Raw genomic sequence first — 24,130 nt, forward strand, 5'->3', positions numbered from 1 at the left:
GGTCTCTGCCCAGTTTGAGTAGCATTACTATTTGGGCTTCTCTCATGGTCTTTGGGAGTATCCCTGTCTGCTTTGCCTCATGCAGGGTCTCCAACAGCCTTGGGAGCAGCTGGTCCGCAAACACCCTGTAATATTCTACTGGGAGGCCATCAGGCCCTGGGGCCTTACCACCTGCCATGTCACACACTGCCTCTTGAAGGTCTTCAAGGCTGATCTCTGCCCCCAACTTTCAAAACGTTAAACACCTGAGAAACTCATGTGGGAGAAAATGTGTCCGGTCGATTTCCAATTAGCCACTATAAAAGGTCTATGAGTGCCATTGTCGAGAGGGCTTCACACCATGAGCCCTCACCCAAAATAGCTAGGATCGAGTAATAAAACTAGTGTTAAATTGATGCATCTGCGCTGAATATGTAAACAGATCTAAAGTGTGGTGGAAGGAGCACTTGTGGGGAGATGTGTGGATATTTTCTTCACAGGGTGTATTGGGATATTCAGAGGGTAGAGGAATGGGGTCTTAGAAGCAAACAAAGGTAAAAATGTATCTAGAACTCTTCAGTGTCTCTGGCCTATTGTAAAGGTCTTCTGCTTCTACCATTCTCATATGAGTGCTAGTGGTCTGTTCTGTTGTTCTGGAGGAACCATAGAGAAAGGAAACTAATGATAAAACCTGACCATACTGAAGACAGGAGAATGCAAAAATGGTGCCATCTAGCTTGACTTTAAGATGGTTGCTGGTCTAGAATACAGCCGCACTCATACAATCTTACATTACGAAATGTGTATGTTGCCTTGATATCCTAATAAACATGAAAGCAACGTCTATTCTTGCTTCAATTGCTCACATCACCAGACAGGGTATGTGTCTGTGTGCGCCTGTGTCTGTGTGTGGGTGTGCTATAAGCCATCCGTACCACATTTATACAAGCAAGTAAAAAAACATAAATCAGGGGATGCGGCTCTTTAGCACCAAAAAGCAATCAGTAATATCTTGATGTCTTTGCCAACTGACATTTATAAGCCTATGAAAAAGGCTATGAAATTGTTTTTTATAATTTAGGTAGCAAATTGCATTAGATGCCTTTGACAGCAGCCGATATCCACAGAATGCAAGCAGTGCAACACTGGGGCTGTCTTGTTTTTAAGATTTTGTGAAAGCACCTTGGAAGGTGACAGGAAACAGAGTAAAGTTCATCCTGACTAAATAGTACTGGGATGTACGACGTTACGACGCGTACTATAACAACGCGTGCTTTCACAACGCGTCCCTTACAACGCAAGTCGTTACCACGACTTGCGCTGGGGACGCGGATTGTGAATAGTATAATTTACTATTCTGACACCAGTCCCCGTGGACACTAGGGAAGGTGTTGGAATAGTAAATATACTATTCTTAATCCTCTGGCGCCCTCCATCGCAAGTCGTGGTTACGACTTGCGTTGTAACGGACGCGTTGTGAAAGCCTTGCAGAGTAAAATCCGCGTTGTAAAGGATGTTCCCCATAGTACTGCTATGTGCTAGCTTTGAAACCTTGTGTGACAGAAATGAACTGCTATGTAACTTGTGGTGGAGTAGTTACTGGAATCATGCGCATGCGCGTCCCTTGCATGACTTTCTAGTGCAATTTTGACAGAAACCGTCAACACCAGCACAGCTGTTCATCTCAAGGGTTAAACTGTAATCTCGAAGGTTTGCAATGCTGCTAGACACCGTAGCCTTAAAATTTAATATACCTCGTTAATGCTTACTTGCAAACACTGAAGGATTTTTATGATTATAATCATGTGTTACAGCACCTAGCACTGTTTCTAAGCAGCATACTAATCAGCTTAATGAGATATTACTGCACTTTTTGTTGACTACGGCAAAATCCTTTTTATTGTTCTAAAGCTTGTCCTTTACTTTATTTTTTTGCCCAAAGATTTATCGCAGTTCATTGCAGACCAGCAATTATCTGAGCAGTTTATGTGGGCTTTTTTTCAAATTATAAAAGTTGCATTTGTTGTCGGTTTTATTAGAATATTGACGAATGCTAATGGAAAAACTGGCACCTTCCACGCTGACATCAATTAGAATCTGTCAATAAATTAATACCTATTTACATTTTTGTATGCACCATTGGTGAATTCTGGAGGAAGACCACCTTTAAAAAATGTCACAGAATTGACTTTTAATGGTGCACGAACGGTGACACCACTGCTACCTGTGTGTGTTCTCTTCCACTCTTTCTGTTTACTTCTTTTATTAGATGGTTAATTGGATTTCTCATTATTGTGTTAACAGTGAACCTAAATTAAAGTCAAGGCTGAAATAAAAAATGTATACATAAGGTGCTACGGATACTTAATATGCCACAAATTGATCAAATCTTGGTTCGGTTAACTGAGGGAAAGAGTATAGTGCACAGTGGCAACAGTTCTGGTGCTCAGAATACACAAAGCTGGTGGAGGCTATTTTAGTCTTGTGTCTCTACTTGTGGGGCTGTAGACCTCCATATTTGGACAGCATAGCCATGATCCCACAGCACAGGGTAATTGTGGAGCAGCAGACTGATAAGACTCTGCATGTGGTTTCAAACTACAGTACAAATATTTCTTGGGAGCCTTCATCAGTGCAAATGATGAAGATGAAGGCGCCTATGGTTGGGGATGCTCTTACCTCCTACCACATGCCTGGTTTCAACAACATAGGACATTGATGTGCTGCCCCTTTGAGTTTGTTACATCTCGTGAATGTGGGACCACTGAACAAGATGAAACCGCGTTTGTGAGATATTACAAGCACACATAGACAGCGCATTACTGCCCACGTGCCCATCTGTGTACAAAAATAATTATTAATCACACAAAACAGGATAAAATTGCCCCAGGAGCAAAATGAGATACTAAATGTTTAAGTATTCTACCTTTGAAGTTTGTGAATTTCAATCTCCTTCTTGCGCTGTCTTTTCAGCATAATACGGTATCTAAATAACACACAGCCAGTCTTTCGGTGCCGGAACCATTGCTACCTTTCCTTACACTCATACCGCTATAGAGGTTGTAATTATTCTTCAGTATTAACCAACTGCAGCACCCACTATTGTGTTTGGTTTTTCTGTAGGCATAAAATACATGTGAGTACTCAGTGGTCATATGGACTGTACTGAGCCTCACCATTGTCACTAAGGGCCTAATTACGAGTTTGGAATATGGGTTACTCCATCACAAACATGACGGATATCCACTTCGCCGTATTACGAGTTCCATTATGTTCCATTGGATATAAAAGAACTCGTAATTAGAACCTAAATGTTCACGAACACCCGGAGAGAGTAAAGGAGAAGTCAGAAGTATGCTTATTTTAACGACCTACTGTGGCACTTTTGGTACAAATCCTTCTCTGTGTTTGCAATCACTGGGAAAGAATTAAGAAAAAAAGTAATAAAGGGAACACCTGTTAAGTATACTTCAAAAACTTCTCCATGGCAAGAAGAAGGCCCACTGAGCATTTATATCTGTAATTGTTAACAGGGGAGATCTGTCAGCTGCCCCGGATCCCTATTTGCAGACTGGATACTGTGCAAATATCATCTGTTCTGGGTCTCTTTCATTAACTTGATCATTGGTTACTTAGTGTACCTCTAGCCTAGTATTTCCTCAAATTATCAAGATAGTGTGAAAGCCCACTTACATTCTGCTTTCAGAAAATACTACTGTTCTACGGAGTCAAAGGTGTCCGTGTACTCTTGTATTTTCTCTATTATTGGAAATTCGTTAATTCCATCTTCAAGAGTGGCAAATTATGAAGAAACAATTTCCCATAATTTTTAACACAAAACACAAGTACTTGCACGTTAAAATTTCAGGGACAGGCAACAATTGATCAAATTCAGATCAATAATTGTTTAAATAGCACATGTAAATTCATTATATGTGTTTTTAATTCCAAATAAGGCAGAAATGTTGACTGATGTAGTGATTGGCTGGTTTTAAATGTTGGTATACGGATTTTTAAAATATGTTGTTTTCATTTATTTCCAGGGATGGAGGAAGCTAGTTTGTGCCTTGGTGTTTCCTCAGCTGGGCCCAAAGTGGATGCCCGTCTCAACAGCAACATCCTGAATGGCCAATATTCCATGAGTCAAAAATTGCATCAGATCAACTCACAATATGGGCACTCTTTCCAAGAACTTCAGAACCGACAGAGTTCAGAAGAAACGGCTGCCACGCCACTGGACGACAAAAGTCATGGGTCAATGGCAAACCAACCAATCAGCAGTCAGATGGCAATGCTAGCTAATCAGATTAATCGAGATGGTGACAGCGGTTTAAATGGAAGAGTTGACCTTCAGCAGTTCTTAAATGGACAAAATCTCGGAATAATGTCTCAAATGAATGACATAGAGGACGATGCAAGGAAAAACCGGAAGTACCCCTGCCCGCTGTGTGGAAAACGCTTTCGGTTTAACAGTATTCTGTCACTGCACATGCGCACTCACACTGGAGAGAAGCCCTTCAAGTGTCCCTACTGTGATCACCGGGCTGCTCAGAAGGGCAATCTGAAAATTCATCTACGCACACACAAACTCGGAAACCTTGGCAAAGGTCGTGGACGGGTCCGAGAGGAAAACAGACTTTTGCATGAACTTGAGGAAAGGGCCATTTTACGGGATAAACAGATGAAAAGCAGCCTTTTGCAGCCAAGACCTGATGTAAAACCACAGCATAATTCTCAGCAAAATCCTCTCAGCAACTGTAATTTATCCATGCCGGCTAACCCAAGTGCACCTGATATTTCCACTAGAGTGCCTTCTCCGAAGCCAACAAGTGCACAAGAGGAAACAGTGCCCACAACAGCTGGTTTCAGATGTACTTTCTGTAAGGGAAAGTTCAAAAAGCGGGAGGAGTTGGACAGACACATACGAATCCTGCACAAACCTTATAAGTGCACTCTTTGTGATTTTGCTGCCTCCCAGGAGGAAGAGCTAATCAGTCACGTGGAGAAAGCCCACATCACTGCAGAGTCAGCACAGGGGCAAGGAGTCAATGGAAATGGGGAACAGCCCGCTAATGAGTTCCGCTGTGAGGTGTGCGGGCAGGTCTTTAGTCAAGCTTGGTTTCTCAAAGGCCATATGAGAAAGCACAAGGATTCCTTTGAGCACTGCTGCCAGATCTGTGGGAGGAGATTTAAAGAACCTTGGTTCCTTAAAAACCACATGAAAGTTCACCTGAACAAACTATCTGTAAAGAACAAATCCCCTAATGACCCTGAGGCGACAGTATCGATTAGTAATATGTCACAGGAGACGCACGCAAATTTGTATTCAAGGTATATCTCTTGTTTGCAGAGTGGCTTCCTTCCTCCAGATAAAGCGCGTTTAAGCGAGCATGGTCAGATTTATCATAAAGGAGATAGTCCCATGAAGGAGAAGGAAGCCCTGGGGAAACTTCTCTCCCCTGTTTCTGGTATGGGCCATAACATTTCCGAAGGAGATAAGCATTCATTACTGAGCTGCCTCAACCTTGTGCCTCCACTTAAGTCTAGCTGTATAGAAAGGTTACAGGCCGCCGCCAAAGCTGCCGAGATGGACCCCGTAAGTAGCTATCAAGCGTGGCAACTCATGGCCAGAGGAATGGCCATGGAGCATGGCTTTCTGGCTAAAGAGCAACAGTTACAACGAAACCATGAAGACGCCATGGCCAGTGCTGGAGTTGTATTCAATAAAGAGAAAAGGGAGTATATAATATTAGGATCTGATGGTTCTAAGCAGAAGATGCAAACAGATCTAGTTCATGCTTCAAAGCTTTACAACCACAGGGACCTGTCCACCAAAATGGACCCTTTAGAAAGCACTAGAGACTTTTTATCCCATGGGATGAACCATAGACTTGATTATAACATGCAGAGTCATATGAACACAAAAGAAAAACCAACAGAGTGTCCTGACTGTGGTAGGGTTTTCAGAACATACCACCAAGTTGTTGTTCATTCGAGAGTGCACAAGAGAGATCGAAAGGCAGAAGAAGAAGCTCTGCAAGGTGCGCTTGAGGAAAGGCGTGGCTCTGGAAGCGACCAGGAGTCACAGTCTCTCAGCAGATCCACAACACCTGGGTCTTCAAACATCACTGAAGAGAGTGGAGTGGGCGGTGCACTCTCCCAGGCAGGAAGTGCTCAGGAGGACAGCCCTCATCCTTCTTCACCTTCTTCTTCAGGTTGGTTTATTTATTTAATACAATTATTTTCAGATTGCTAAAACACTTTTTATGTTTGGAATGTTTAAGAAATAAGTGTATGCATGTGTGCCAAGTTCAAAGTGCATAAGTCCTTATCTATTCACCCATTCATTTTTCTGACTGCCTGTCATCCATCCATCCATTCAATCAGTCAACTGTTCTTCGATCCATTCATCCAATTGTCCATTCACCCATCATTTTGTTCATGTCTTTCTCTCTATAAATGGATATATGCTAACATGAACAAGGTACTAGTAGCCAATAGGTCTCTTTTTTTAAACCAACTGGCTTTGACAATAGTCTTTGCCAATGTTGTGCAGCATCATTAAAAAGTATAAAAACAAGATTAAAAATAGGTTAGATGACACAACCGCTGTTGCCAGGCCGCATCATTATGTAGGTTCATTCTTGTGTCATCAGATGTGTGCACACCTACAGAATGAAACAGGAGCTATTTTTTTCTTATTTACCGATATAAGGTGACAGATACCAAATACATCAATACATCTTTTTCTTTTTAGTGTGAAAGCACAAAATAAAAAATAAAAAAAAAACCTGGGGTTTAGGGGCTATATAGGAGTGAGCAGGCTGAGGAGGGAGAAAGCAGCATATGAGGGGGGAGGGTAACACGGTGTGGGGTAGAAGCACATAAAGGAGAGAGCAACATGGAGCACAGGGGAAAAGCACATGAGAAAGATAGCTAGAAAACATTTTCACAATCACAGAGTGATGAATCAAAAAGAAGAAAGTAGTTCCCTGAAAGTGAGCAGTGGGAGGAAAAGTTAAAACAGTCAAAAGGATTGTAAACCAACTATGCTCCGAGGGAGGCACAAACCCAACAGGAGTAAGGCATGCCATCGAATATGAAGCAAGGATTGAGAGTGACAGTAAAGCCAACCAATGGCTTCCACTGTATTTCACAATATGTCTTTAAAACACCAAGCTTCCACTGTCTGGTAGACAAGACCTAAAAAGGAAGTAGCTATCATTTTCAACTACATTTGTAAAAAACTGTGAGAAATTAGCTAGTCTGGGTCGTGGTGTTCTGTCAGAAGGGCCTTAAGTGCATACCATTCTGAATAAGCTAATATTGCATGAGTCAGAAGCCACATCATTTCAATTCACCGTTAGACCACTCGTTCCAGGAGAGGTAAAACTGACAAAGTTCATAAGGCAAGGCAGCCATATAACTGGAGAACACTAGTCGTGGCTCAGTACAAATTGATCGGTCAGCAGTCAGATGGCAATGCTAGCTAAAAGCAGAACAAAGTGGTAAATAATAAGCGGAGGTCTGAAATTCATACAAAACCCAGCTTAAAGTGATTTTTAGTTGGCTCTTTTCATCTTAATCTTCCATTTCTGGAGATCTTCTAATTGTCTGTGCTTGGTACAATGGCTTCACTCAGTTGAGCTGAAGTAAAGCACTGTGCAATTTCTCCAACACAGCTCTCTCCTTATTTCAAGATAGTGTACAATTTAGCTTCCTGTGTAAGGTGGGAGTTTTTTCAGATTTAATCGATATATCCCTGTGCTATAATCCAATTTGCGTTTTTCACACAAAAAATGCCACCCCACTTTTTTATGTTAGCTCTTAGTTATAAGCAACACATCAACTTTAGTTAGATATGTTAGGTATATTTATTTTTACCTTTTCTTTCCAATCTTTTTGAAAAAATCTTAGATTACATGTCAGAGAGAGAACACAACAAATATAACATACATATACATCAATTTAAACACAACATTTACCAAGAGAAGAAAAAAATCGAACTAATGTGTCGTGATATCTCCTTTTAACTGTGACTTTGTCCACTACTGTTCCTGAAATTACAAATCACTGATGGTTAATGAGGCTAGAAATTGTGACTTGCCTTTTGGAACAGTCTGAAATAGATATAGATGCTTTGTTGTGTATAGTGAATGCATTTTGATGAAATGATTTTTTTCTTCTCTTGGTAAATTTTGTGTTTAAATTGATGTATATGTATGTTATATTTGTTGTGTTCTCTCTCTGACATGTAATCTAAGATTTTTTCAAAAAGATTGGAAAGAAAAGGTAAAAATAAATATACCTAACATATCTAACTAAAGTTGATGTGTTGCTTATAACTAAGAGCTAACATAAAAAAGTGGGGTGGCATTTTTTGTGTGAAAAACGTATATATAAGGTCCAGCCTTTCCCACAGCCTAAGGACCTAACTCCTTTACACTAAAAAATAATCCAATTTGCGACATATGGTTGGATAAAAAACCTCAATGGACTCACAGGGATTCATAGTTCAGTAAGGCCTGGCCCATTTTTAACACCTTGGCTGCTGTGACTTTTCCCCTCCTGTGCTGAGGTTGTATGAATACTATAGTTTCATGACGAGCTCAGCTCGTCATAAGCACAGCTCAACCGTGCCTCATGATGAGCTGAGCTCGTCATGAGCAGCGAAGGGGTTAAAGAACAGATAGGGATAGCCGTTAATCTCTCTTTGAGTTAGAGGACCAAACTTCTTGACCCTCTCTTGCTTATTCTGGACGTCCGCCCTATTTGCATTTCAGCTGTCTCGGATCCTCTTCCAGTGCATCTGAGACCACGTAAGAGACTCAGTCGGACCAGTCCAGCTGTATGCAAACTCTTATTGACCCATGGGGCAACTGGCTATTAAAGGATCAATGGACCTAATGCACACAAGGAAATGGTCCACCTTGCCCCCAAGTTGAATAGTAAAAAGTAAAGATACCACTGAGACACCCTCATCGATTGGATGGTGATCCCACAGAAGCTACTGCACTAAAATAGCTTAGCCTCGGCATTGAGGATTGCACTGGCCGTCGCCAAGTACTCTTGCCTGACCTACTGGTATCTTTGTCGGGGAAAGTTTATTAAAGTCAGAGCTATCCAGAACTTTAAAAATTGAACCCCTTTGCCACACAGGCGTTGTATCATCTACCAAGCAGTGGATATGTTTATTAAATTGTGTGATATTTTGCTAATTGGCTGCAAAAGAGCAGGTGTTGTTTACTCCTGAAATTCAAGGAGTAAAACATGCTTTGTCAAGGAAAAACGATTTGTCCGATTTAGAGGCGGTGAACATTTTTTAAATCAATATGTCCCAGATGTGCAGAAAGTAGATTTTAACATTTAACTTTAGAAAAGTTGTATTACGGTGAGTATGCAACATCTCTAAATGAGGAGCTTTATTAATTAGACACAAAATGTCAAGTGTCAGCCTACCCACTGTTGCGAAGCCTACGCTTCCCTCAGGTCTGAAACACATGCACCTCCTACTGATGGTTATCTAATGTCAACACAAATAATATGGGAATAAAAATCGCAAGGAACCGTTACGGAGCCAAGCATTGGAATTTCCTTTTACCAATATAAACTGTCATCACTCATTTCCTCGGTGAATAATTTTGGGTCTTCGATTACAAGTGGGTGGAAACTTAAATTTCGGAATTATGAGTTGTGATATTTTTATTGTACCTGAAAATTAAGGAGTCTGCACCCTGTGAAAATAAATTATTTCTAAATTCCTAATACGGTGGAGTCACATTTTATTGGGCGTGATAAATGATGCATCCAACATTGGGGCAGTGGTAATAAAGGTCTATTTTTTATATCACAAATAACAAAGTCTTGTTGTCAAGTGAGTCAGTGTCTTTTTTTAACCAAAATCAGTAACGGAAATATGTCTCACCATAGTATTAAACGCGCCTCCTGATCTTCTAATCTCTAAAATAAAATTGTCTGTTTAATATTGTAGAATGTGAGCTAAATATTAAGCATAGGACGACACCAAATCCTTGTACTAAAACTAAATGTCTCTTGACATCCATTTGCAGTGCCAGGTGAATAATAAAGTTATATCCTCAGCCTCCTGGACCCTAACATCCTCTAATACTGCAATCATTCTTCATGCCTCAGAACAAAGGAAATCGTGCCTAACAAATATTCTGTTACTAATAGCAACATTGATTTCTGCAATCAGCCATTCAGTTATGAAATGAAATAGAGTGTGAGGCACCCTTCGTCATTTCATTGGCCGCCGTGTGAGAACTTCTGCAGCCTGCAGACGATTATCCAATATTGGCTTTTTTTTCCCTGGGCCTATTTCATGCTGTAAAATTGGCGCCTGCCAACTGTGCCCAGTACAAAAGCAGGTGCCAGTTGAGCTCTGCCGTAATTTTCAGCAATGGTGTACGCTTTCTGCACAGTGAAGACACAAAAAGAGATAGACAAGCTGGCTTATTAAATTTTACGGACATGTTGCTAAACACATATATCCAGGCATCACACTACACGCATTCCTCAGAATCTAGTGAAACATTCTGTTTGAACTTAGAATCACATACTCATGCTCCACTTGTTATCTGTTATGTCCACTGTATGGTAGGACCTTATTTATTTTGTGTATTTTGAACACTAATTACTTTGGAAGCCTGGTAGATCTTTACAAGTCTGTTTCAGCTTATAAAACAGAGGAAGGTAATTTACCTTCATCATGTTCAGACTGATACATGTTTACCAGACCTGACAACCTTGAAAAAAGGTGCACCTTGTTCCCCTATGGAGATAACCTGTGGGGGTTGGACGGGCGGGCCCCGGAGAGGTGCTGGAACTTTGAGCCCATCACTGCCAAAGAAGCCCTGAACGGGCTTGGCTACAGAGAGGGAGTGGGGCTTTGGCCCCAGCACTCTTTGACCAGCTACTCCCACCATCACTATAAACCCAACACCACCTTCCATGCCCTGGAGTAGTTACTTGCAGAACATGTAACAACCCACATGTGCACAGCCACAACACACAAGTTGGAAATCTACTTAGTAGAGTTGTGGAATCCTCTGTGTTAGGGTTTTTAGCTCACTCCTGGGTCTTCTCTCTTCCTCCATACAAGCTATCTTTCCAGGCCCCTTAAATTATCCAGCCCTTCAAAGGTTAAAAGGAAAGGCTATGAGAGCAGGCCTCTGGTATGGAGACCGTGTTTCCTTGAACCAAGAAGCCATATTTAATTGCGGGTTTCTAACGCGCTAGAATCGACTCTCGAAGGAGTATCTCTGCACAATAGACCGCTGGGGAACCCGTCCTCGCTTTCTCTGTGAGATGGTCCCTACTGGGTATCTCCAAGGTGAAACCAGGCATCCCCAGCGTATGTGGGGGGCCGTTGTGGAGATGAGGCAAGCTAATGCCCAGAGTTGCCGAGTGTGATCCCTGGTTAGAGTAGGCACCGAGGTGAGAATTATCCAGTCCGCTGACCCTGGTCCACAACCCTGCCGCGTCGGGAATTGAACCCTGGTCCCGGGCCGTCCTCTGCTCCCGGGTCTGCCGCCTCTAACCAGTGAGCCACACCACTCCATATTGGAACTGACCTGGTGGTTAGAGAATCTGGATGCTTTGAAAGGCAGAGCGATTTTAGGTTCAGCACCAGATTTTATATTAGAATCAGATGCGAGCCTTCATGGCTGGGCTGCCTTTCTCCTAGATCAGAACACTGGAGGAGTTTGGCCTCAAGCGGAATCTTCACACCATATAAACTATTTAGAACTGACCGCAGGTCTTTATGCTCTAATGAGCTTCAAACACTCTCTTCAAGGCAGATCAGTTATTCTGAAAATGGACAACATGTCCGTTGTCGCCTACATAAACCGCCTGGGAGGTACCAAGTCGGAAGACCTGTCGAACTTAGCAAAGAAACTTTGGATGTTCTGCCTGGAACACAAGATCTCTCTAAGAGCAGAATCCCTTCCAGGGGAATCGAACCTTTGTGCGGATTGGAACTCGAGATTCCTCTTGGATCACTCCGATTGGAAACTCAACACCTCTGTGTTCAACTCCCTCAACAACCTCTGGGGTCCCTTCCAAATAGATCTATTCGCGAGCAGATTGACATTCCAGTTGGAGAATTATTACAGCTGGATGCCTGACCCTGGTGCTCTAGCGGTGAACACGTTTCTCCAATCATGGGTAGGGATCAACGCTTATGCTTTCCCTCCATTTGCCATGATCCAGAGAGTTCTTCAGAAAGTGAGACATCAACGCTCCTCCATTACCCGGGTGACTCCTTTTGGCCTTTCCAAGCCTGGTTTCCGACTATCCTGGAACTGTCTTACAATCTTCCTTTTCTAATTCCTTCCCTCAACTACCTTTTTATAGACGTAGACGGTCAAATTCACCCTCTTGTTTAAACAGGGAATTTGAACCTTCTTGCCTGGAGAGTGTCAGGAGATCCAATGATCTCGCAAGACTTTTGTCGGCAGCTTCAGCCCTCCTCGGAGAATCATGGGCCCTTGGAACACATTACCGGTATAACAACATTTGGAAAGTTTGATTAGGTTGGTGCATGGAAAGGGACCTGGATCCCGTGGAAGCACCTTTCGTTGATATGGTCAATTTCCTTGGGGAACAATTCGATAGAGGTCTAAATTACAGATCTATCAATTGTTATAGATCGGCTATTTCCGCTGGTCATGCCCTGGTCAACGGTAAAACGGTAGGTAAAAATCCTATTATTTGTAGAATCCTTCAAAGTATCAGATTTAGAAGACCTCCAAAACCTATTATTTGTGTTCACTGAGAGACATCACGTTCTTCGTCATAATGGGGGACACACAATGGCACCAGAGGTGTTGTTTACAAAATGAAGTATAATGAATGATACAATGCAGGCACTTTCCAGTTCGTGGAACATAGCATGCACACTGCTTTAAGTGACATACATGGCCCAAGAAATACACAGTTTTTATACTGAGAAATATAGCTGGACCATGAATTACATAATACAACATGCTTCGGTGCCGTGAATGGCACAGCAGTTACATTGCAGTGCCGGAAAAATGTATGGACAGTCTTGCAATGTATGTTGCACATCATATGTACACAGACAGTTGCACTGTAAAGAACATAACACTTGCATGCTTTGTATTAGGGGTGGGTGAAGAATTCCCCTCCACCGGCAAAGTTCATGGAGTTTTGCCCACTTCGCATGGAGTTCCACAAAACTCAGCGAAGTGGCGCAGAGTGGAGTTTTTGCTCTCATGTGGCTTGCCAACATTAAGTTGGCGAGCGCTAGGAAGAAAAATCGTACGCTAGACCTCCTCCCAGTGAGATTGCTCAATGCGGGCGATCGTGGCAAGTTGTAACTGCTCACATTGAGAAATCTGCCCCATGATTTGAGGAAGCTGCCGCTCGAATTGAATGTCTGATCATGCGGCAGAAAGAAACAGTGTCCTCCAAGAGCTAAAAATCATGACTTAGCACACTATGTCGCACACGGAACTCCGTGGAGCGTGGCAGAGTTTTTCAGCACTTCACAGAGTTCCGCAGAGAAGACTCTGCAAATTCCGCCCAAGACCAGTATGTATGTGACTGGCACCACTAGCCATCTAGCCATGTCTACACTGCAGTCAACACAAACAGGTTTACACACCCAAATGCATCACTGAAGTCTGCCATAAAATCATAAGAACCAGTATTAGATTTCCAGAACAGAGATAGCAGGCTCCCCAATATTTTAACATAATCACATGACCTCCCTTGCTAGGCCTTTTAAACCTAACTTCAACCTCTCCATTAAATAGATGTTCCTTGAAAAGGCTGTGACCAAGTTAGTATGCAATAATTGAAAATAAATGTCTGGAATATTGAGAAAAAAAAAGACTTTACATATCATAACTGTCAATGATAACATTAACCAGATAGTAGGGTAGTAGTGAAGGCTGAGAGAAACAATGTCATACAAATGCAAGTCACATCGTAGCTCACATAATATGAATGACCAATGAAAATAAACTGGTGAGTGAGGACATTCTGTAATCAGCACAAGGAAAGTAAAGCGAGCACAGTACATGAGGCACTACCATATTTTCAAACCATCAATTGCAAGATCTCACATATCCAGAAGTAAGAGCTGATGTTTTTAGGCCTTGGGTGACTGATTGACCCCAGAAGTCCAACCAGAGCTGTAGGATGTTTCTGGTGGTACCATTGTTTAAAACTAGAAGTTGCAGCTATATTTCATAACATTCATTAGATATTTTACATCTTGTGCAGCAAATGTGATATGTTGCATCTTTAATCATTTTTCTAAGAATATTTATTGACCTCCGAGTATTACCCGACTGTGATTTGTTGAATGTTGTCAGTCAAATAGACAGTGATAAAATTACAACAATAAATCAGTGTTGGGCATACAAACACATTATAACTTGATTTAATATCTAGGATACACTCTACACACAATGTGGTTATGCCTGGAGAGGATACTAAAGGCATGATTTGGATTTTGGCGAATGGGTTACTCTTGTCTATCTCATTAAAAGTGTATCAGACCATATGTCACTTGTAACAAGGTGGACGCCATATATGTCCTTGTGATTGTGTACCCATCCACCAGTTTCTAAATTAGGCCCTAAATGAGTTGAATTGTATAATATATTGGCATGCTGATTATGGTCTGGTTTGACAGTCACAATTATGTGAGAACCACAGGGAGAGAGAACTTTGGTTCCACCCACATGTTAGGAGCCAGGAGTACATGTTTTCATTGGGCAGAAGTTGTGCACTTCCACAAAGAAAGTACTTGACCTTCACACAGCTGTGATTGTTTTGTATGTTTATCCAGATGCCTATGCTTGAGCTTTCATGGGCACACACATGCCACTGCAATGCTATTAAAGTTTCTTTGCTAAATAGATAATTTATGGTGTTTTTCTCTGCTCTGGCAGCAGCACAGATGTGAGGAGGGCAATCATTAGCATACATGTATTTTTAGGTCTGGATTGACAGTGCATTCATAAGCCAGGCCTATTGGTATTGGCAATGCTGATCTTATTATTACACTTGACATATTTATTATTATTAATGAACTGGTCATTACATGCAAATACCCTTCCAGATCCATCTCCTTTATGCAGTTTGTCAAGTTTATCTTCTTGACAGTTAGTTGTGCCACCACTTAATTCTTGATAAAGTTGCAGTCATCTTCACTGCATATATAGAAGAATAGGAAGCATTTCTAAAAAGAGTTGTAAAGATTTTAGATGGTGTCATGTTTTATGTTCCATAAAGATTGTTCTAACTTGTAAATTTGAAAATGGAGATAGAAGATTATTTGTTTCTGCACATAGCTTTGTATGCATTTTTAGGGTAGGGACTTAGATGAAAAATGTCTACAGCCTTGCTATGCTTACTTGTCACATCCTAATGCTTTTTGTCAGCATATCTGGGAAACTGCTGTCAATGTGTACATAAATATACTGATTTTCGCATAGGGATTTCCAAAATGCTTTTTATGCCATTACAGATTTGGAACATGATGTAGATGACTTTCAACCTTATTAGTTTGAAGTATGTAAGCGAGTTTCATTAAAATACATATCCCACAGGATCTGTTGATGATTTAACACCTATGTGTACCTAAAATCTCTACACATGTATAGGTTCAGGCCTTTGCCATTTTGAATTCAGTCAAGGCAAACTGCCAAAAGCAGCATCAAAACATTTATCTTGGTAGGCTATGGTCTTTTCCAAGCTATACAATACGTTATCTTTAAAGACAAGTTCTTTTCTGATTCCAAATAACAAAAGCTTTCAGATGGTTTAGTTATTACTGATAAAGATACAATGTCTAATGCATACTTATAATGTTATAATAACTAGCTTAACACATAATAGTGAAAATTGTAGCTGTGATCTAATATTTATGTTGGGCCTAATTTGGATTTTGGTCAGTTTTCTCCGACCGACATCCCTGTGGTTTCGAGACCGACCGACCTCGGGTTGGCAGTCCAAAACCGCAATTACAATGCGACCACACATGGTGCGAGCGCAGACTCCCATTTCGCTCTGGGCGCTTGTGAGGCGGTCGGGAACCGGCCAGAGCACAAGCTCCCATAGAGAAATGTGTCACTGTAAATCCCTGCACCGTCTGGCAGGCACCTCACGATGCAGGGATTTACAGTGTGGGAATCCTAGATGCCCCGTTGGCCCCCAACTGGAGGCCACTGAAGAAGTAAGGCCCTGCTAGGGGCCCCCAAAGTCGCTTTCCATCTCAGAAAGCGAGACATGGAATGCCGACCGGAAATTGGCATCATAATCCCGACAACGGAAATACCATCCGTATGGGATTATGTTGGCGGTGCCGACTGGCCGACGGGCTCCTTTAGCCCATAAGAAGCCAGCCTTATTGACCAACGAGTTTGAATTCCATAGAAAACCAGGGATGTAGGTTGCTAAGCCTCCGATGAGCGATCAGAGGCTTACCGACTAACATCCTAATTAGGGCCTTAATGTCTAACCAGGTCTCCTTAAAATTAAACAAAATAAGTATTACCAAAAACAGCCACAATCACAACACCCTGACATTGTACCTTATCTACAAATTCATGTGAAGCGAGTACATCATGTTCTAAAACATTGTCATTATCTTTGTAGTATTCATTTTGTGTCTTGAAAGTTTCTCAATGCCTATCTGGGCAGTAAATATTTTCGTCAGAGATCTGATGCAAGTTCTAACAAATACTCAGCACATATTTTTATGATATGGTTTGGTTCTTTGCTCCAACTGGAAACTAGGAATATCTGCAGTGTAATGTAGACATGCAGGAAGATGTTCAATAAAGATTGGATTAATGTCCCAGGCAGCAGATGGACAAGGATACCATGCCTAAATTGACTGTATTATTTCAAAGTAAAGTCCATACGGGATATATAAGAATATAAGCAGTCATAAATGACAAGGTTTAACACCTCCATCACACCATTAATCAACACCTCACAAGGGAACAGCAGTATGATTCATGTCAAGAAATGAATACACTTTTAACTCTGTTCCCATCACAGGTAAAGCCCTACTGATCCAGATGTGTACTACATTTTATATCCAATTTACTTCTTCTGTTGGGATGTTGTGGTAAATTGATCATAGAGATAAGTGTATATTTCAAGCTAATGACAGCATCCTTGTCTTTTGCTTCAGTATTACCCACCTACCTTACTGTATTAATTCTGTTGATCCATAAAGCACTCTCCATTTTTTGCTTATAAGGCCCGCATTTTAGTAATCAAACATAGCTCATGCTTGTCTTATTTTTGTTGAAGGATATAATTCTGAAAGAGGTTAATTTTAAATTATTTGACACAGTTGTATAATGCCACATGTACATGCTAGAAAATCTCTCTTTGTATGACACAGCTGTTGACACGTTTAGGGCATGCCATTTTGGAACCTCAGTCTGAGGCTGTTTAGCTTCACAACTTTGTGTAATAGTATGATTCTCAATGTAGGCTTGTGGGACACCAGCACAGCATGTGTTAGTGTTCTAGAAGCATCTACAGCTAAAATTATGCACAATAATTGTGAGGTTCTAGAAGTTGTGAGGACTTCACACATCATGTGTAAATTTGCCTTTAGGGTGAATCATGACCGGGTGTAAACGTGCAGTCTGGGCATTCCAAATAGTTCTACTATGATCCAGTTTATATTGGCCCTGTGTCTAAAAGTGATTGCAGTAATCAAACCCATGGATGGTTAGCCACTCTGGAACCTAGTCTTGTCTGCAAGTGTCAAATATGTGTCAGTGGATGGCCAATATTTTAGACCAGCCCACATGCCTACTACATTCTGATGGCAATTACAAATGTTTTACTAATGCCTTCTTTAGCATTCACTTCAACTTTCTGTGATGAAGGCCCATAATTTAGATGAAAGTGAATGACCTCTCTAAGGACTAACCAAAATCTCCTGCTATCTCTGAAATTCACCAGAATAGTGTTAAAAGTCATTGTTCAATTTATATTGCTTTTCTTCACAAAAGCCAATGGATAACACTTTCAGTTTAACACACAAAGACAGGTCTACTGGATTCTGTTATTTTACGGCAGTAATAGGTTCTTGAGCATGTACAATCCATAACACGACTAACCAATAGGAACAACCTACTTTTTACCTTGCACGAAAAATCAGTCCAAAAACCATTGAATAAGATCCCGGAAAAAAGAGGTCCTGATTTTTTGATTCAGAACTGCTATTTTGATCTGAGACTTACCTTTATCCCCACAATATCCATTAGTTATGCTTTTTTTTTAAACCCTTCAGGCTTTTTATTTTCTAATAATCTAGATCAGTGGTTCTTAACCTGTGGTCCAAGGATCTCAAGAGGTCCACAGGGCTTCCTCAGGGGGTGCACAACTGTTTTACAAGATTATTCACAAATAAAAAAGCAAAATGTGAAACTGTTTTTGTATTTCTGTGTGTTGTTTTTGACATTCAAATCATATAAATCACTTGGGCCAGAAGTCCCTGCTTCTGATAATTACTCTTTTGGGGGTCACTGGATTCCAGTAAGGATTCAGTGGGAGTCAAAAGAAGTCAAAAGGTTAAGGACCACTGATCTAGTTTATCTACACAATACCATTATATATACACAGTTCGACCATCCTTGGCAAAACGTATGCTTTATTTTACTTACCTAATCACGATCTAGGACCAAAGGCCAGAAAGCAGGAATGTTATTGATGGACGTAAACCTTGGGCCAATGTTAGCCTCTCCCACATGTAAGTCCAGAGTAAATTAATTCCAGAGTCCTTCATCACAAAGTGGCTTAGATACTATGATGCACTGTGCTTGACATGGGAGCCAAGTATGAGGAAGTCATCACTAATTGATAGGTGGAAAGTTATTTGTTTGAAATTCCCTTACACATCAGTAATAATAAACGGCGAAGAAAGTTATACAGACTGTAAAATCATGAATTCAATATCAAGACCCAGAAAATCATTAAAGCTTATCCTATCCATACTAATATATAAAAGAGAGAGCCCAAACCTTTGAGGCGGGTAATCTCAGGAACCACAGCACCAATCACAACACCCAATACAGCGTTGGAAAGGGCAGTTGCAGCAGAAGGACATAGGCTATGCAGACGCCCACCATATACATTTAAAAGGTAAAAGAACCGTGCCAGCAAAGTAGTCCCTTGTGGGCGTGTCTGCGTTGTGCTGTGGGCGTGTGCTGGGGGCGTGTGGTACATTCCGCCCTTCATGCCATGTCTCATATTTTCTGCTAATCCCACCCTGCTCCCTTTAAATACCCCTGCACCCCATAATCATAGCCCACCCTTACTCCTTAAAATACCCGAACACCCTTAAAAACTAACCAATCTTAACCCTATAAATATACCCTGTACCCGAAAACCCAAACCTATCCCTAAACCCTAAAAATACCCTTGTACCCCAAATCCCAAACCTAGCCCTGAACCCTTAAAATACCCCTGTACCCCAAAACCCAAACCTACCTCTGAACCCTAAAAATAGCCCTGTACCCCAAAACCCATACCTATCCCTAAACCCTAAAACTACCCCTGTACCCCATAACCCATAACTATATCTGAACCCTTAAAATACCCAAACACCCCAAACCATATACCTCGGTACCCCAAAACATATGCTTACTTCGCCATAAGTTGGCAGGGTATGCTCAGACGTGAATCCCTTGCTCACTTTGCCACTGGATTCAAGCAAGCCGGGCTGAAGAAGGCTGAAATGCCAGAAACCGGTCCTTGGTAGCTTGTTTCCGGTCCAGGGAATGCATGGCTTGGCAGTTCGGGCTGGACTGTTCCCGTGAGGCACAGGGTCAGACTGATTTGCAAATGGCCATGTCTGAACTGGGGTGGCAGAGTGGGCTAAAGAATGGTGATGGATTAAACCCAGATCAGTTGACTGGGGGTGAGTGCTTGTATTGTCAACGCTCCGTCCATCATTTCCTTTGGTTTTTCTTTGTTCGCCATAAGTTGGCAGGGTATCCTCAGACGTGAGGCCCTTGCTCACTTTGCCACTGGGTTCAAGCAAGCCGGGCTGAAGAAGGCTGAAATGCCAGAAACGGTCCTCGGTAGCTTATTTCCGGTCCAGGGAAGGCATGGCTTGGCAGTTCGGGCTGGACTGTTCCCATGAGGCACAGGGTCAGACTGATTTGCATATGGCCATGTCTGAACTGGGGTGGCAGAGTGGGCTTAAGAACGGTGATGGATTAAACCCAGATCAGTTTACTGGGGGTGAGTGCTTGTATTGTCAACGCTCCGTCCATCATTTCCTTTGGTTTTTCCCCAAAACATATACCCCTATACCCATACTTACCTTATCCAAACATTTTAAAAAAAACATGCTTTTACCATTCATGCATTTACAACGAATTTCGTTGTAAATGTATGCGTGGTAAAAGCATGTAAAATGTAATGCCATGCGTTATAATGGCATTGCGGAGTCATGGTACTTTCATATTGAAAGTATGCGGAGTGATGGTATGCGGAAAGAAAGTTGCCGAATAATGGGTGCTTACCCTCCCCCGGTAAGTACATTGGTGGCACGGCGGCCCACATCTCCAGCAACATACTCATATTTTTTCACCACCGATTTGAAAAATGCACAGGTCTCTCTCATTGATGGCCACCACCGACATATACTTTTTGACACACCTCCCGCCACAAGTTCTAGAATTGCGAACTTTAGAGCTGGGGAGCTACGTTTGAATCTCGGCATCGGCTCAACATCCTGTGATTCCAGGCAAATCGCTTTGTCTCCCCGTGCCTACCACAAATGAATGTGTTCTTCTGTAATGTAAATTGTGCTCGTGCCATGTTGTCGAGTTTGCGCTATATAATATTGCAAGGAAAAATAAAGTAGGGAAACTCGAGTTCACACACTACTGAACGCGCACTCTTAAGTGCATCAGCAGTGCACTGTGAATCGGAGGGTTTCACAGACCTGTCACAGATAAGAAATGCTATCTAAAAGAAATTCTACAAAACAATATACTACTGGCCGGCATCAATTCATACCCGGACAACGTCGGGACGGGCTGCTAGTTGATATATAAAACACTTTTCACAAATGGCGCTGTAAACAGGCTAATAAATTAAAGAAAAGGTGAGGAAATGTTTGGGGTAAAAAACAGTCAGAAAAAAACAAGTACAATATGAGGGCAAGAGAAAAGTGTACAATTTGAGGAGCAGAGTGTTGAGGCATGATCCTGAAAGTTATTAATTCCGCACCTAAGATCTAGTCAGGTTAAGTAAACATTGTAAGTCCACTTCACTGAAAACTGAATGTGAATTTATATTTCCTCAAACAGAAAATGCTGCCAGTGTGGTGGAATTTTGTGTGTGAGCAAAACTGCTTGCTTGGGCTGTTTTATGAGCCTTGCAGTGTTGCTAAACCTGTATAGGTAGGTGAATACACAACAAGTCGTAACATTGTAAATATTCACAATTCTTTTCAGGTAGTTTCCCCATAATAAAACAGTTGGAGATGCTTTGAAGGAAGGAAATACATTTGTTTGCATGGTGGAAAATGAAGGGCAAACCCCAAAAATAGGTGAGGATGTGAAGGTGTTTCTCAATTTAGGAAATATTTTCCCGGAGAAAAAAAAAGTAAAAAATGACAAATGCACTTCAGTGTTCTAGTTCCGTATGCAGATGTTTCTGTGCCTGCAAGTGCTCCAGCTAATCTGCCACAGCCCCTTGCCCCCGTGAGCCATCCTGGAATTCTTTGTTTCCAATAAAGTTAGAAGTATGCTCAAATATATGTGTAAACCTACATTAGTAAATGTCTGTTTTTATGAGAGTCAGGCTTGTAAAGTTTTGGGCAAATACACAAAAATACCTAACATTCCAAGACAGTATGAAAATATGTTAGGAGGACTTGAGAGAATGAGGAAAACTTTAAAACGTGGCGAGATAATAACAGAATGGAAGGACTGGTTTTAAAATACATTTACAAATTCAAGAGATAATATCTGAAACGGAACTATTATATGAGGTAGCCTGTGGGGAGCAGTTTGATGTTATGACTGGTGACTATATAAAATAGAACATGAATAGAATTACATATGATGGTGTTCGAACAGTATCTCCATCACAACTTAAGACGTACACAGGGCCTGATCACAAAAGACCCTCAACAGTCAGGTGCGAATAGCACACCCATTAATTGGCATTTGTGTTGGTGCACATATTGTGCTTAGTTCCAAGTGTGAAATTTAGGAACAAAGAATTTCACGCAAATTTTTCCTAGTAATCCCGGTTCCAAGGTGTTCGAACAGCTGGGATTTGTAAACACAAAGTCCCCGATGTATCAATATGTCACGCAACGCAGCAAGGCAACGCAGCAAAGGCAACTTGCTGTGTTGCGTGGCAGGGAGAGGGCAAGAAGGTTCCATATTTATCAAAATATAGCGCATTCCTGTCCTCTCCTTACGCTCACGCTCTCAGTGCAGCCTATCGCCAACGCAGTCACCCTTGCGCTGTGGTGCAAGGGCGCCTATGTTGCCGGCAGAATTGGTTTCGTGCAGGAAGGGGCGCCTCCTGCACGAAAACAATCCTTGGAGGTATTTCGTGTGCTGCAGGATACAACACACTTAGAAAGAGGAAACAACAAGGAGAAATACAAATATTAATCGATTTCTGGCCAGGTCGGGATCTGAGCCAAAGTAAAAAATTTAATGCGTCTTCCAAGTTCAGAAACTGAAAAATACGTTCCTTTTTGCATCACCCTGGTTCTCCACGTAGTTATTTTTGTTGTGAGGCACGCAGACGCACCAATCTAGTGCGTCGCCATCATGCGCCGTCTTAATTTTTATATTTAGATTTCCAACCGGATGTAGCATGAGCTGACGCCATTTGCTAAACGTAGTTGCTAGGGCTGCCGTCCACAGCATCAAATGTCTTGGCCTTTACTAACAGGAAAAAATCCTCAGCAGAACTGGGGTTTAATTTTAAATGAGACGTATTTAACAGTTTTGAATCCTCTAATGGCAAGGGATAAATTTGATCTAATCAGCTTCCGTGATAGAAGACCTTGCAGAGAACAGGACCGGGCTCCCATTAAACCAGGCAAAAATGCAAAAATTCTCTTTTACGACTCCAAAAAGTCAGTCAGCCTTTCATTAGCCATGTCAAAAGTTTCACATCAACAGATGCTACTAAATCTGAGTTTAAAAGGCTTCAACGTGCGAGAATATTCACCTAATGTTTCTTCGGAGACTCAACATTTGTGTGCATCTGTTGGAAATAAAATCACGATTTTTATATTCCTAATGAAACACTTGTCATAGGATTTCTTGGAGTCACAGTTCGAGTCTCATTCTCAGCGGACCCATAAGTCAATGTAATTATTTTTTGAGGGGGCCAGGGGTGTGAAAAGCACATCACGACCCGAATTTCAAATGGTGCTGTCCATGACTTAAGATATACAGCTATATAATATATATTTTGCCTATAATTATATTGCTGATTGTATGTTCTATTTTTTACATTATTATTAGGGCCACATTTATTTTTTTATCATTTTATCAGCAGGAATGTTTCACCTCAAACATTATTTTACCTGACCTAGGTAATCACCACATGATCCTGTAATTTATCAAAACCTTTTTCCAGTCGAATGAGTGTAAGAGAGAATGTTCTCAGGCAATGGGTTGGATTTTGTCAGGACTATGCATTGCTTAATTTGAGCCGGTGGTTGCAGGTGGGTCCCACCATCCCTCCTTTTTGGGGACTGGGATTTATTTTTAATCGTCAAACTTTGATTCAGAACAAGAGAGTGAAAGGGATGAAAGGGGAAGAATACGGGGGAAGGGAATTTAGGAAAACCGTGTCAAGGGGACAAATTAGAGATAAAAAAGAACCTGCAATATTGAGATAAATGGGGCAGGTAGTGTAAGGTGGTGTAAGAAAGAGACACAAGGTGGTATTAAGACTAGGCAGCCTTGATATTGGGCAACCCCAACATTCCGCAGTGCTTGAGGCAGGATTATGAGAAAAAGCTTGGGCCTGGCACCTATTTTTTTTTTTTACAAATTAAGCACTGGCTTTGCAAACCACAGCTATTAGAATACACATGGCAAAAGGAGTTTTGTGATAATGTTCTTTAAGA

The 24,130-nt window shown here is 41.5% G+C and overlaps 1 protein-coding gene across 2 annotated transcripts in view; it reads left to right on the top strand.

The window, feature by feature from the left end:
* The window catches only part of ZNF536 (zinc finger protein 536), a 1,127,234-nt gene that overhangs the window by 489,195 nt on the left and 613,909 nt on the right, over nucleotides 1-24,130 (top strand). For both annotated transcript variants that reach the window (XM_086947709.1, XM_086947710.1), the window contains exon 3: nucleotides 4,023-6,194. In XM_086947709.1, the coding sequence (XP_086803835.1) occupies nucleotides 4,025-6,194 (2,170 nt within the window). In that variant the 5' untranslated portion in view covers nucleotides 4,023-4,024. The remainder of the gene's footprint in view (nucleotides 1-4,022; nucleotides 6,195-24,130) is intronic.

The sequence above is a fragment of the Lissotriton vulgaris genome, chromosome 12 (assembly GCF_964263255.1).
Source record: "Lissotriton vulgaris chromosome 12, aLisVul1.2, whole genome shotgun sequence".
NCBI classification, from domain to species: domain Eukaryota; kingdom Metazoa; phylum Chordata; class Amphibia; order Caudata; family Salamandridae; genus Lissotriton; species Lissotriton vulgaris.